This window comes from Suncus etruscus, chromosome 8 (assembly GCF_024139225.1).
Source record: "Suncus etruscus isolate mSunEtr1 chromosome 8, mSunEtr1.pri.cur, whole genome shotgun sequence".
Taxonomy (NCBI): domain Eukaryota; kingdom Metazoa; phylum Chordata; class Mammalia; order Eulipotyphla; family Soricidae; genus Suncus; species Suncus etruscus.
Genome location: NC_064855.1, coordinates 117,474,820 through 117,488,721, shown reverse-complemented (window position 1 = coordinate 117,488,721; position 13,902 = coordinate 117,474,820). Strand labels below are relative to the sequence as shown.

General features: G+C 47.7%; 1 protein-coding gene across 1 annotated transcript in view; it reads left to right on the top strand.

The window, feature by feature from the left end:
* The first annotated feature begins 1,117 nt into the window (after positions 1–1,117).
* The window catches only part of FGF14 (fibroblast growth factor 14), a 583,803-nt gene continuing 571,018 nt past the window's right edge, over positions 1,118–13,902 (top strand). The window contains exon 1 of the mRNA XM_049778631.1: positions 1,118–2,162. Coding sequence (XP_049634588.1) covers positions 1,955–2,162 — 208 coding nt within the window. The 5' untranslated portion in view covers positions 1,118–1,954. The remainder of the gene's footprint in view (positions 2,163–13,902) is intronic.

Genomic DNA, 13,902 nt, shown 5'->3' with positions numbered 1-13,902 from the left:
CACTGTATTTTTCCCACCCCTGGGGAGGTGAAGCCGATTGTTAGCTTTGCCCTAAAATTTTTTATTTTCTAGAGGCGATGTAGAAAATGTAGGTGAAACAGAAAATTGGCCTGTTCTGTTACAATAGGGGGTGATGGCAACCTGGTTGTACATTCTTAGTGCAGTGGAAAAGTGGAGATTCTGGGTGATGAATCCCAAAACAAGGAGGGCATCAGAGTGAGATTTCTTCAGAGTGCTTTCTCAATACTCTGTCTCTCTGTCTCTGTATGTCTCTGTCTCTTTGCCTCTCTCTGATTGCCTGTTTAGAAAAGGCACAAGACAAGTCCACTCCTGCACCCAAACAGAACTTGCCCCCCCCCCATGGCTTTTAGTGCCTTTCTCAGCCTGTTTCTGGAAGTCCATATTTATCATCTGTTTAGTTTCTATTTTCTTCCAGCCAACACTTTAAGGCGGAGCCAGCAACAACAACCCCAACAAAACAACAACAACAACAATAAGGACTCAAGGAATTTCCAAGTTTCCCTAAGATGCTGCTGCTTGAGAAACAGAGGCCTGGAGTGGGGGATGCTGCTAGAGATGGATCCAGCCCCCTTCTCCTCCTCCTCCTAGGTGCTTGTATTTTCCACACCAGCCTCTTACACTGCTGCTGCTGTTGCTCTATGTCCGCTTTTGCAAACCCACCTCTCCAAGGGGGGAGAGGGGGGCTGTCTTCTCTGGCTTCCCTCCACCCTCCCATCCACCCCCACCCCCCGAGTTAGCAAACCTGGCTACTAAGCCCAGCAGCTCTGCAGAGGCGGGCGAGGAGGGTCTGCTGCCAGCGGCTGGCTGGCTGGCTGGCTGGGGAAGAAGCCAGGGAGCAAGCAGGATGCGCCCTAGATCGTAGGGGCGCACTTGCGGAGGAGAAAGGGGGTGTACCCCAGACCCTACCCCCATTCTCCCCATCCCACCCCCTACCCCCGAGAACCCGGAGACTGCAGTGACGCTGCCCTCCCCGGGGCCCGGGAGAAGCAGCTCACTGGTGCCCGGTCTGCGAGCACGTGGCTACGTCATGGCAAGCCAGCGCTCTCCGTGCCAACTTCAACTCCTCCTCCCTCGCGTGCCCGGGACTCGCAGCCGCGGCTGGGCGAGGGACGCGGAGCCCCGGAGCTGCCCCCACGCTGGACCAGGAGCCGTGGGGGGAAGGAGGCTGGCTGCCAAGAACCGGGGAAGGGGGGATCCGGGGCTTCCAGCTCTGTCTTCTCGCAGCCCGAGCCCGGCCAGGGGTGCTGGGTACCACCTGCCTCAGCATCTTCCATTCCTTTCGTGCGGATGCGCTGCGCGCCCGTTGCGCGCGGGTGATGTGATGGATGCCCGGAGAATGATTCTGTAGCTGGACTCCACCATCCCCAGGTGGTACTTTGTGTGCTGCTTTTTTTTCCTCTTTCTTTTCTTTTTTTTCCTTCTTTTTTTCTTCTCTCCGGAGGAAGATCTACACCATGGCTGTGGGCGCTCCATGAACTGAGTCCTGACCCACCCATCCTCATTTAGCCATCCATCCAGGAAAAAAAAAAGAAAGAAAGAAAAAAGAAAACAAAAGAAAACAGAAAAGGCTATTATTATGGTGGTCTCTTTGGGGACATTTTTGTGCATTTTGGGACATTTGTGCATTTGGGTTCTGTCCGGTTAGTTCTCTCTCATCTCACTTGGGATTTTTTTTTCTTTTTTTCTTTTCATGCCTTTCTGGCTGGGCTTGATGCTGAAAATAAAAAAAGGATCGTCTCCCCCACTCCCTTCCAACCCTCTCATCCTTCGGTGATCATAATCCAGCGCTGATCGAGGAGGAATAAAATCATCCATTCATTCACCCTGGCCGAAAAAAAAAAAAAAAAACAACAATCTCTGGGAAGTCTCAAAGAAATCGACCACGTGAGGGGAAAATACTGGGAGAAGGTTTGGAATATTATCGTTTTTCCTTATGGTAAAGCCGGTGCCCCTCCTCGGGAGAACTGATTTCCAATTATTATTATGCAACCGCAAGGACCTCTTCTTCCTCAGGGTGTCTAAGCTACTGGATTGCTTTTCGCCCAAATCAATGTGGTTTCTTTGGAACATTTTCAGCAAAGGAACGCATATGCTGCAGTGTCTTTGTGGTAAGAGTCTGAAGAAAAACAAGAATCCAACTGGTAAGCCAAGCCTGCTTCCTGATCTGTTTTATATCTATTTTTTTTAAATTAAATTAAATTTGATTTTTTTTCTCATTATAACCTGTCTGCTGCTTGCTGGGCTAGATCCGCAGCTGTGCTATGCAGGAAGGCGGGGGGGGGGGGAGAGAAAGGAAAAAGAAGGAGTCTGGGCTCCTAGGGGTGGGTAAACAAGAAACAGCTGGATGGGCATCTGTGCGCCCCTGAACCCTAAGCAGCATCTCTTGGCGGGGCCGCAGGGAGAGAGGGAGGAGGAAACTTTTTCTTGCAATAAAAAAGAAAGAAAAAAAAATAAGGTATTGGGTGGCATCGGGTCGGTGCCATCCTGAAGGGCGATGGTGGCCCGGTTCTGCCCGCGCTGAGCAGTGTTAGCTTTAGCTTTCCCATAGTTGCCAGGAGCAGGAGCCTTGGGCGCTCTCTCCACTTTGCCGCAGGTTGGGGACGTCGGGGGTGCCGGGACAGATGCACGACCCAGACTTGGGGCTTTTTTTCTTTTAGTTTGCACGCCCCCAACATCTCCAGGCCGTTTTTCCAAAGTAAGGGAGCCGTGCCTCTAACCCTCCAGCCTTTTTCTGGGCGCCCGCAGTGGAGACAGACACCCGCGCCGGTGCGCCTCCAACCTCTCCAAAGCATTGGAGCTGAGCTGGAGCCCCCGGGACAAGTCCAACCCGTTCCGTGGAGTCTCCCCAACGCCCCCCTTTGACGATCAGCCCAGTAGGAAGGGATTCCACGAGTGGGTTGAGCTTGGCCGAGGGTCCCGGCTTCTCTCTCTCTCTCTCTCTCTCTCTCTCTCTCTCTCTCTCTCTCTCTCTCTCTCTCTCTCTCTCTCTCTCTCTCTCTCTGGGCGTCCCGGGTCCCCACTCTCCATCCAGGGCGCTCCCTGGGAAACTTGCAGCGCATTACATAAGAAATGCAAATGCAGGCGAGTCGGGTCCCCGGGATCCGCTCCCCGGGTTCTACTCGCTCCGAGGCTCTTGGGGGTGGCCGCGGCGCTGTGGGCGAGGGGACCCGGGAGGCCAAGCCCGAGGACTGCGCGGTGGTGGCGGCGGCGCTCGGATGCGCGCACGCATGGAGGGGCTGCGGGGGTGTGTGGGTGCCCCAGTCCGGGGTGGGGTCTTGCCGTTGAGACAGCCACCATCCCCGTCACCCATTCTCCAGGCCCGGCTCGGTGTGGGTGTCCCGGGAGGGACGCGGGGGCGGGGGCGCGACTGTCCTGCGTTTTCCAAGACTCGGGCACTGCGGTGTAGTAGATCATGGCTGCTCGGGGCCACGCTGACACTCCGAACCCCGCGGGGGCAGCTCTGGCATCCGGAGCAGCAGCAGCAGGCTGGGCAGCAAGTGGCTGCAGGCTCGCACCTCCACCTCCCCCACGCCCCCAAGCCTGGCAAATCCGCGTAGCTGGGGCGGCGCGCCCCGGAGTGGGAGCGCATGGAGGAGGAGCAGGAGGAGGAGGAGGAGGTGGGGGAAGAGGAGGAGGAGGAGGAGGAAGAGGAGAAAACGAGGAGGAGGAAGAAGAGAAGGAGGAGGAGGAGAAAGAGAGGAGGAGCAGAACGATCAGAATCAGGAGTTGGAGGAGGAGGATCAGGAGGAGTGGTGGGCGGGGATGCATGCGGTGGTTGTGGATGCTGAGCACTATGTAAGGGTTGGGATACAGCCAGGAACAGGGTGTGTGGTGTGGTGTGTGTGTGTGGGGGGGTCTGTCTTCAGCAGAGATACACCCCCCCCCCAGGGCAGGTGCATTTGGCTTGGGGAAAAGGACTGAGCCTTCCTGGATTTGCACTGCCTGCTTGCTCTGGACCTTCCCGTTAGAGGCCCCATCCCCCTCCCACTCCTCCCACACCTCCTCCTCTTCAGTCCTGAACTGAGCTCCCCCTCAAAACAAACAAACAAAAAAACAAAAACAAAACAAAACCTAAAAACTTGCATTGAGCCCAACACTGTTGAGGCCTTGGCTTCCCCCAGGTAGCCCTCAAGTTCCCCGAGTAAGACTTCCAGAGTGGAAGCAAACCCCCAACTAGGGAGCACTTAGAAGAGGCCTAAGAAGTTCCTCTTTTACCTCATTACAAGTGGGGTTCAGCTTCCCTGCCAGCAGGGAAGGGGGTCATGGAAAAAAGCATTGTTGTTGTTGTTGAACTCTGCCTTTTGTCTAGGGACCTTGAAGTCAGTCAGGCATATAATTTAGTTGGGGACAAGAAATCACGTCGCTGGTCTTTTATCATTCTTCCCCCCCCTCCCAAAAAAAAAAACAAACAGATTTTTACTAGAAACAATTTCCTTCTGCAGGGTTCAAAAGCTTCTCTTCACATTTCCCCTACTCCATGGGGAATAAATTAGATTTTTTCGCCCTCTCCTCTCCATTCCATTCCTAGGCATTTGGAAGGTGTCAAAGGAATGACAGATTATTTTTAGAGCTCTATATTTTGAAGTGTATGAATGCTCAAGGATTTGGCTGTGAATTGATGGGTTAATTCAAAGTATATTTATCAATACTGCCAATTGGTTCTCGTGGGATTAGTCCTTGTTAGTCTGTCAGGGGATTCTAATTGGGATTTTAATCTGGGAACTGGGATAGTTATGCAGAACTTTTAAGAGTGGTACATTAATGTGCTCTACTTTTTTTTTTTTTTTAAGTCATACCTGAAAAAGTTTTGCTTTGATGCTTGAATCAAGTCCATATTGGGCCGTTCCTCTTGGTTCAGGATGGTAGTTGTCAAATTCTGGTCTTCAAGTCGAGGACTCCTTTGCAGGATTTTAATCTCAAGCTAGCAGTGCAGCTAAGAAGTTAATTGGGTAATTATAATAAGACAAAGGCTGAAATCCTCTTAACTGTTAAACCCCAACAGAACAGATTGACTACTACCTATTATGATCTTAAATCTAAAATGAAGACAATTAACTGGTTTCAAAAGAAGCATTTTGGCAGAATACCACCATGTAATGAGAAGTGGGTGCTTGAACAGTATGTAAAGACTTTCACTAGATTATTTCTATCGAATCATTGCAAGTTCTAAAATAATTTCTGATTATTCTCCTTTTGAAAAAAATTGTCAGTAACTGTAGTTAGGTTAGTCAGAGAAAAACTAAAAGTACTGCTATATAAGCAGAGATCAACTAAAGGTGAAAATAAGCAGATAATAGATTCACAAATTTAAGGGCAAAGTTATTCATCTACTCAAATTATTAGCTGCAAAGTATTTGAGTAAGAGGTGATAATGAAATATTTTTATAGTTTTTTAAGTGAAAAATCTAACTTTAGGAGAACAGGAGGAATATCTCTGTAGGATATGTGCTCTTTAGAAAATGGCAATAACTTAGAAAGTTTGGATAGGGAGGTATATTATTAATCTTGATAAAGAAAGTTCATTATTGTTTGAGACCATGCACCTATGCACGCTTTCATGTCCCCTGATTTTCTTTTAGAGCAATAGATGTTACCCGCTTCGTTCCCTGCTGTGAGTCACGCCAGGTGACTATATTTTAGGCAAACCATTAAATACAGAATACTAAGTCTAAGGTGCTTATTTTGCTTGAAGGAAGGCTGCTTTGTTTCTTTACAGCAGTCATAATGGTTTAGATCCGTCAAAGGTGTTATCACAGGCCATTTCAGGGAACCAAGTTCAAGTTACTGAACTTTGACTCTACTAAGGAGGGAAATCTTGGAGATTTAGTTGGAGACGAAAGTCCATCCAAAAAAAAAAAAGTCATGTCATGAGCATTCTTTTCAGTACGTCAGGTCAAAAGGCAAAGACAGACACTAATCCTCAAATATATATGCCCAGAGATGTACACATACACAGGAAACCTCTGCACATTCATGACTGGACAGGACTTGGAAAGTACAGGTTTTAAACACTATTACAATCTGAAATGACTTGATTGAGTGCTGGTATGAGTGGCCAGGAGGGACAGAAGCAAATGCTCTGGACTGGTTGTACGGTGCAGTCTAGAAAAATCACACACACTCATGGTAACGGGGAGGGTTGCCTTTTTTGGTATCAGTACTTTGAGAAGAGACACGTGAGTTTGAGAGAACTTCTTGGCCCTTTTTATTTTCTTTGGGTTTTTTTCAACTCTGCTCTTGGCTTTCACTGAGATGTTCTAGTTCCTGATACGCCTTTCAATGATTTTCATTGATTGATTATTATTTTGTTTGGGGCCACATCCAACTGTACTTAGGATGCACTCTTTGATTTTATGCTCAGGGATCACTTTTTTTTTTTCTTTTTTTGGTTTTTGGGGCCACACCCGTTTGATGCTAAGTGCTCAGAAATCGCCCCTGGCTTGGGGGGACCATATGGGACACCAGGGGATGGAATCAAGGTCCTTCCTTGGCTAGCGCTTGCAAGGCAGACACCTCATCTCTAGTGCCACCTCACCGGCCCCAGTGCTTTTGGGTTTTTATGTTTTTTTGTTTGTTTTTGGGTCACACCCAGCAGCGCTCAGGGGTTACTCCTGGCTCTGTGCTCAGAAATCACCCCTGGCAGGAACGGGGGACCATATGGGATGCCGGGATTTGAACCACCATCCTTCTGGATGTCTTACCTCCAGGCTATCTCTCCGGCTCAGGGATCACTTCTAACTATGCACAGGGGAATATCTGGATTGAATCCAGGTAAACTGTGTGCAAGGCAAATGTAGAATTAATGGGATTGTGGGACTGACTTGATTCCACCCCACTCAGTATATGTCTTGTTTATTCATTGGTTGGAAACATCTTTGAATGTAGCTCCTTGGATTGGTGTTTAGAGCACCTGGTCCCACCTCCAGGTGTGGTCTTTTGCTTCAGAATAAATACTCAGATTTTGAGGAAAATGCTCTCTTGCGTTTCCAGACCTCCATGGAGCATGCTGCTTCTTAGGAACAAAGGGCAAGCATGTGGGAACTATTTAAATCCATTTCTCACTTTATGCAGTCGCATGTGTGCACGTGCGCGTATACATTACCTCCCAGATTGACATTTGCTTCCAGACCTGCATCTCTCCAGTGTTTTGGTTTTAGAACCTGAGGATGTAACTCTATAGGCAAACGCCTTATAGGTTGTGCTAGTGCTCCAGTCCCACTTTTTTCTCTTTAAGCTACTTGTTGAATACTTAGGGTTGTCTTGGTGGTTAGAAGTGAGAAAATAAGAAGTGAGGAGTAAACATAGGAAGTTAGCATCTTTTACTCCTCAGTTTGTGCACTCCTCCTGATGGGCTGTCAATGTCTCTGCATTTCCAAACACTGAGAATCTATCCCGCGGAGACATTACATACAGAGCATTTTTGGGCACCTCCCAGGTATGAGAGCTCCTCCTAAGTCTTGCCTTCTGAAAGCAGTTTTGACTTTAGATGTCATCTACGAAGTTTTAGTTACTGAAAAAGCAAAATGGCTTTTGCAGAAAAGTGTCACTTAATGGCACTTTAGGTAGGTTTAGGCATTATTTGACTTGTTAGGAGACTGGATCTTTCTCTTTTTTCTGTGTGACATTTAAATTCAAGTGGGAAATGCAGTTCGTGAGAAACTCCACTTGGTTTTTACAATGAGGATGGCTGGCTGTACACATATTTTTCCTGTTCTCATCCCAGACAGCATCACGGAGAACATTCGCTCAAACCAGGCACTGCTTTCGGAAGGTGCGAAATCTAATTCTATCCTTCCATTTCACATTTCCCACATGGAACCTTTCCTTTAAAAATGTTCAGACCCAGTCTTCCATGTTTTAGCAACACAAACATTGGGAACTTTGGGGAAGTGTTTTTATACATATGGTAACAAGGACAACCAGCAAAGTTTTTGCTCCTTTGCACACGCTGGCATCAGGACTCCCTCAATTGACTCAGAAGTTTTCTATAAATACTGTGTCAATTTCTCAAAATGGAAGCATTTATTCAAAATAGTCGCATGACTTGAAGGGAAACAGTTGTGATGTTCAAGGGTATATTCAAAAGCTCTTCTATAGGTTTTAAAGTGTGTGTGTGTGTGTGTGTGTGTGTGTGTGTGTGTGTGTGTGTGTGTATACACATTCTTTGTTAAACTTTTCAAGTGCAGTTTAGGGCTCCTTCCCATACAGGACTTATGGGTCAGGAAAACACAGACTGAGTGGGTTTCTGCAGGGATTTAGTCTAAGGACCACATATTAAGTGGAAGAATTATATGTAGCATGAAAGACAGTGGCTTTTGAATGGAGGCTGCTAGTTCTACTCACCTCCAAGATGCACTCGTGTTTTCATTCTTTAACCTTAGAAGGATGGAGTATGTCCTGATTCTTTTCCGATGTATTTCTCTCATGGCTGCAGAGTACTCCCTGCTTTTGTCAGGATGTTGAAGGGAGAATGAAGGAGCTGAGAAGAACAATTCTTCCTGCATGAGAAGCCAAAAAGGGGCATGAGGCAGCTGTTTGATAGGTATATTGTTAGATTATCTGCTCTCTTAACTCTAAGTTACCCAACAGCTGTTGTACATTCATTGTTGTTTTATTACAAAACTCTGACACAAAGCACATTATCAACATACTTTTATTTAACGAATTAATTGTGAGAAATAGGGTTCTTGAGGACATAGGTGATGAACTATACATCAAGACCATAAAAGCTAACACTGTTATAAACAAATTGCCTTAACTACCATTAACAAGTTCAACTAAAAAAAGGGCTTCTGGAGGAGGTTAACTGTGGCACTCTAACCAACATCCTTTTACTTGAAATTAGCTATTTCAATGGTTCTTCATAGCACTGATAACAAAAAAAGGGGGGGGGAGTAGAAAAAGCTGTTTGTGGCTTTCTTGGTCTCAACCCGCCATGGCTGGGAAACCTGATTCGCATACCAGGAGCCCCAATTTCAAACTCCCCTATTCCACACTTGCAGGGGTCCAAGTGTATTCATGAAGTCTTGGTTTAGCCACTTCTCTAAAGTTAGAGGGTTCTCTGCAAAGGCCCTTTTCATCTTCTTTTCTCTCTGTGAACACAACCAACGGACCTCAGGAGACCTTGTGGGGTGCCAGGGATAGAACAGGGTTCAAAGTATCCTACTCACTGAACTATCTGCCAGGGGTCTCAAACTCAATTTACCTGGGGGCCACAGGAGGCAAATTCGGGGTGATCCTTGAGTGCAAAGTGAGTAGTAAGCCTTGAACATTGGGGGGTGTGACCCAAACAACTAAAACAAAACAAAAAAAGATTCCTCTAGGGCAGGGCCACAAAATGTTGTACGGAGGGCCGAGTTTGAGACCCCTGCTTCTAGCCCCTAGTTTTTTCCTTCTTTTATTATTATTTTTTTAATTTTACTGTATTAAAACCATTGTGATTTACAAAGTCTGTCACAGTTGGATTTCAGACATAGAACGAATCAGGGCCAGTTTCACCACCAGTGTCCACCTTCTTCCAGCAATATTCCCAGAGTGCACCCCAACCATCACCCTTTTACGTTTGGCCTGCCAGTAAAACAGGCCCATTTTAAGTTCAGCTTGTTAAGAGTTTCGGTCTCTTGATTCTTTTGTTGTCACTCCTAGTTTTTAATTTTCTTCTTTTAGAGGTTGGACAGGCCTTCGAGCCAGGGGCAGCTCTGTTCCTCTCTGCTGCTCAAACTCGCCTCCATCTCTCCCTATTCTTGTGGACCTGGGACTCAGCAGTACCCAGCACCCAGCTTTAGCCCTTGGGGTTGGTGCTGTGCTGGAAGCCAGGGCGGGCTCTTCTCCTTCTCAGCTGCTTCTGGGGGTATTTCCGAGCTGTGTTCCCCAAACTTATTGTAACTGGCCTCCATTTCTCCCTCTTCTTGTGGGCCTAGGACCCAGCACCCAGTTCCAGCTCTTGGGGTGCAGTGCTGGAAACCAGGGCGGACTCTCCCCTTCTCAGCTGCTTCTGGGGGCACTTCCAATCTGTGTTCTATCTCTCCCTGTTCCTGTGGGCCTAGGACCCAGCACCCAGCTTTAGCCCTTGGGGTTGGTGCTGTGCTGGAAGCTAGGGTGGGCTCTCCTCTTCTCAGCTGCTTCTGGGGGGACTTCTGAGCTTGTGTTCCCCCAAACTTGTAACTGGCTTCCATCTCTCCCTGTTCTTGTGGGCCTAGGAGCCAGCAGCACCCAGCACCCAGATCCAACCCAACCCTTGAGGTGCAGTGCTGGAAGCACTTCCAGATGTGTCCTCCCCAAAGATGTTGCAACTGGCTTCCATCTCTCCCTGTTCTTGGGGGCCTAGGACACAGCAGCACCCAGCTCCCAGCCCTTGGGGTGGGTGCTGTGCTGAAAGCCAGGGTGGGCAGGCTCTCCTCAGCTGCTTCTGGGGGGCACTTCTGAGCTGTGTTCCCCCAAACTTGCTGGTGGCTTCTTGCACCACACGCAGGCACCAGGCTCCCTCATTTGCAGGCTTGCATGCAGGGCGCTGGGCATCATCACCAGGGCGCACACCTTTGGTTGGGGATCCTGGGTGGGCTGGCAGGGACGCCCTCGGGCCTCGCTGTGCCCCTCAGAGTGGGCGCGGGCAGGCCAGAATTGGGGAGCAGCCCCCCCATTAGCCGCGGGGCGCTGGGCGCGCCGGGGACTCTGCGGCACAATGCGGCGGCGGAAATGGCCCGTCCGAGCCGCCGTAGCGCGGGAAGTTTCCGTTGCCACGGCGACGACCTCTGACCCCAGGCGCCTCCGGGGGGCGGGCGGGGGCGTTGCCATGGGAACCACGCGGGGTCGCGCGGGAGCGGCTGGATCTCGCGGGCCTTGGCGGCTAAGGAGGAGCCCGAGCTTCCGCCCACAGGTGGCCGCGCCCGCCTCCTGGACTAGCCCAGGGCGAGCTGGGGTAGTGGTCGAGTTATCAGGGGACATCAGGAATGGGGGTCACTTCCAGGGTGACTTTAGAGCAGGTTCTCAATAGGGAGCCCCCCCCCTCCACCTCTTTGGGAATTTCTTTCCTGAAGTTTCCCCATTTCACACATGAGTTAAAGGCAGAAGGCACCATCCTTCCATCTTCCCATTCATCTTTCCATCTTTGCATCCTTTCCTTCCTTCCTTCCTTCCTTCCTTCCTTCCTTCCTTCCTTCCTTCCTTCCTTCCTTCCTTCCTTCCTTCCTTCCTTCCTTCCTTCCTTCCACCCATCCATCTATCTAGCCATCCATTCACTCATCCACTCTTCTATCCATCCATCCACCCATCCATCTATCCACCCTTCCATCCATCCATCCATCCATCCATCCATCCATCCATCCATCCATCCATCCATCCATCCATCCATCCATCCATCCAACCATTCATCCCGACCCACCCTTCATCCATCCTTCCATTCATTTGTCCAACTTTCCATCTTTCTATCCTTCCATCTTCCCATCCTTCAATCCTTTCATCATTCAACCTTCCATCCATCCTCTGAGCCTTCCATTCTTCCTTTAATTCTTCCATCTTTCTGTTCTTCTATCCATCCATTCATGCATCCATCAATGCATCTACCCATAGTTCCATCCACCCACCTACCCACCATCCACTCATCCATTCACCCATCAATCCATCTATTCTCCCATTCACTCCCATCCATTCATCATCTACCCATCCACCCATCACCCACTAATCCATCTATCCATCCATCCATCCATCCATCCATCCATCCATCCATCCATCCATCCATCCTTCAAGCCTTCTGCAAACTTGTTTCCCCAGTCCTAAATTTTACAAGCCCTGCAAGACTTGATAGATGGACAAGGGAAACCAGGATTTGGGGGGAGCTTGATGGGGATTTTACGTGGCTTCACTGCCCTTGTAAATATTTGTAGGACCTCAGAGGTGAATTTTGATTCTTCTAAGTATCCAATTGCAACTTGAAGGTGTTGCAGCGTACAACGGTGAATGCACCAACCAAGGAATATAGAAGGAAAAATAAATTACCTCCCACCCCCTTCAACTTTCCAAACAACTTGTCTGGTGTCAGTGTGGATAAATAGCAAATATCCCGGTGATACGGGGAAAAGTCTGTAAATGGAAGTTTTCTGGAAGTACCATCCTCCTAAGACCCAGAGCATTCCCAAAGACAATCTGGACATGATTCAGATCAGTGACCTGAGAGTCAACAACAATCCCTAGGACAAACCATATGAGAGAGTACCAGATTTTCTGTCTGATTTTACTTGCAGGGCTCCCAACCTATTGGTTGCCAATTCATAATTTCAAAGCACAAAGTAAGATAATCAAGAAGGCAAGACTTTTCTGTCACTGGGAGAGAAAGATCCATACTTGTGAATTCAGGCCTTGCACGAGAAGGAACCCTTGGGGCAAGGATTCAATCTGGTTTCTGCTAGATTTGCTAGGATCTCATCTGCAGGCACTAGAGAAAATCATGTGCAGAGTAGTGTCAGTATAGACCTGGATTTAACCAGATTTTTCACTCAGCTTCTCTTTGGATGTTTAAGGGAATAGCAGGAAAAATGAGAGCTGATTTCTGTCCATCCTGAAAGAGCCCTTATGTAGGGAGATTTAGAGGCCACTGACTTGGTGGCCATTTGATCACAATTGCATGGTTCCTTCAGAGTGGACACATAACTGGGAACAATGTATGACTCGAGTGTGAGTACTGAGGTCAAGGAAGAGAGAGAAATCAGTTGTATTTCATAATTACAAATCAAATGTTATTCAATGTTCTTTCTAGTCTTTTGATTGAAGTGCTTTGGGTTTTTAACTTTTCCTTAACTCATGAATCTTTCCATGAATCCGCTGTGGACACTTGAAATTTTTGGAAGGCCTTGTATTTGAGTTCTTTGATTCAGATTTTCCCTTGCAATCATCATTACAGAAGCAGCATGGAGCAAATCTTGGGGAAAAGGCCAGAGTGGAAGTAAGGGTCCAAAGAAACGAAAGGAAGTAGTTTTCACCCAGCATGGAGGCCAGCATGGGAAAGAAGAAGTGTAGTCAGTCCTCACCACTCATCTCTGGCTCTGGCTTGAACAACTTTTGTTGTTCCTGACCAGTTTCCCAGAGATCACACATCTTTCAGAAATATGGGGTAAGAACTTGACCCTTTCTGCATTGTTTATGTAGGAGCACTTACCTGCAGTAGCTTTTAAGTACAATTGGAAGACTCTGCCAGACTCCTCCTTCCAGATCTAGATATAAAAGATTGTTCTAGAACTGTGGCTCTGGGTGAAAGTTCATTTTTTGGATTTCACACCTCAAAGTCCATAGGGATAAGTAAAATATAGAAATTTTTACAATAAAGCATAGCACCTCATTTTGGGGGCTAGGGCTTTTGGGTCACACCCTGTGGTACTGAGGTCTTACTCCTGGCTCTGTGTTCAGGGATCACTCTTGGTTGGGAATTGGGGTACAATATACAGTGCAAGGAATGGAACTGTGGTTGGCTATAATGAAAGGCAAGCACAGTGTCCACTGCACTATTTTTTTTGGACCCCCAAAGTTTTTGGCTTTGGAGTTGCTATATAATTCTTTGTTAGTAGTAGATGTTTTTGTACACTGTACTTTTATTCAATTGAGGGGTAAATGCAATGAAAAGCCAAGTTTTAAGACAATCTCTTCAGGTTTGACAAGGCAAGAAAGGGAAGCGTGAACATTTCTGAGTTTACTAAGTAAGTATATGCACCTACTTTTTAGACAGAAATGAATGTCACTTAATGACAGTTTTCTCTTTTTTGCACTCTCATGTTTTGTCTGCAAAATTACAGTGGGTCACTGAAGGGAGTGATAATCTGGGACGCACTACTGCCTCTCAGAGGAAGAGTAGACTAGTAGAGTTGGAATCTTTATTCTTTCCTCTTCCTGTGC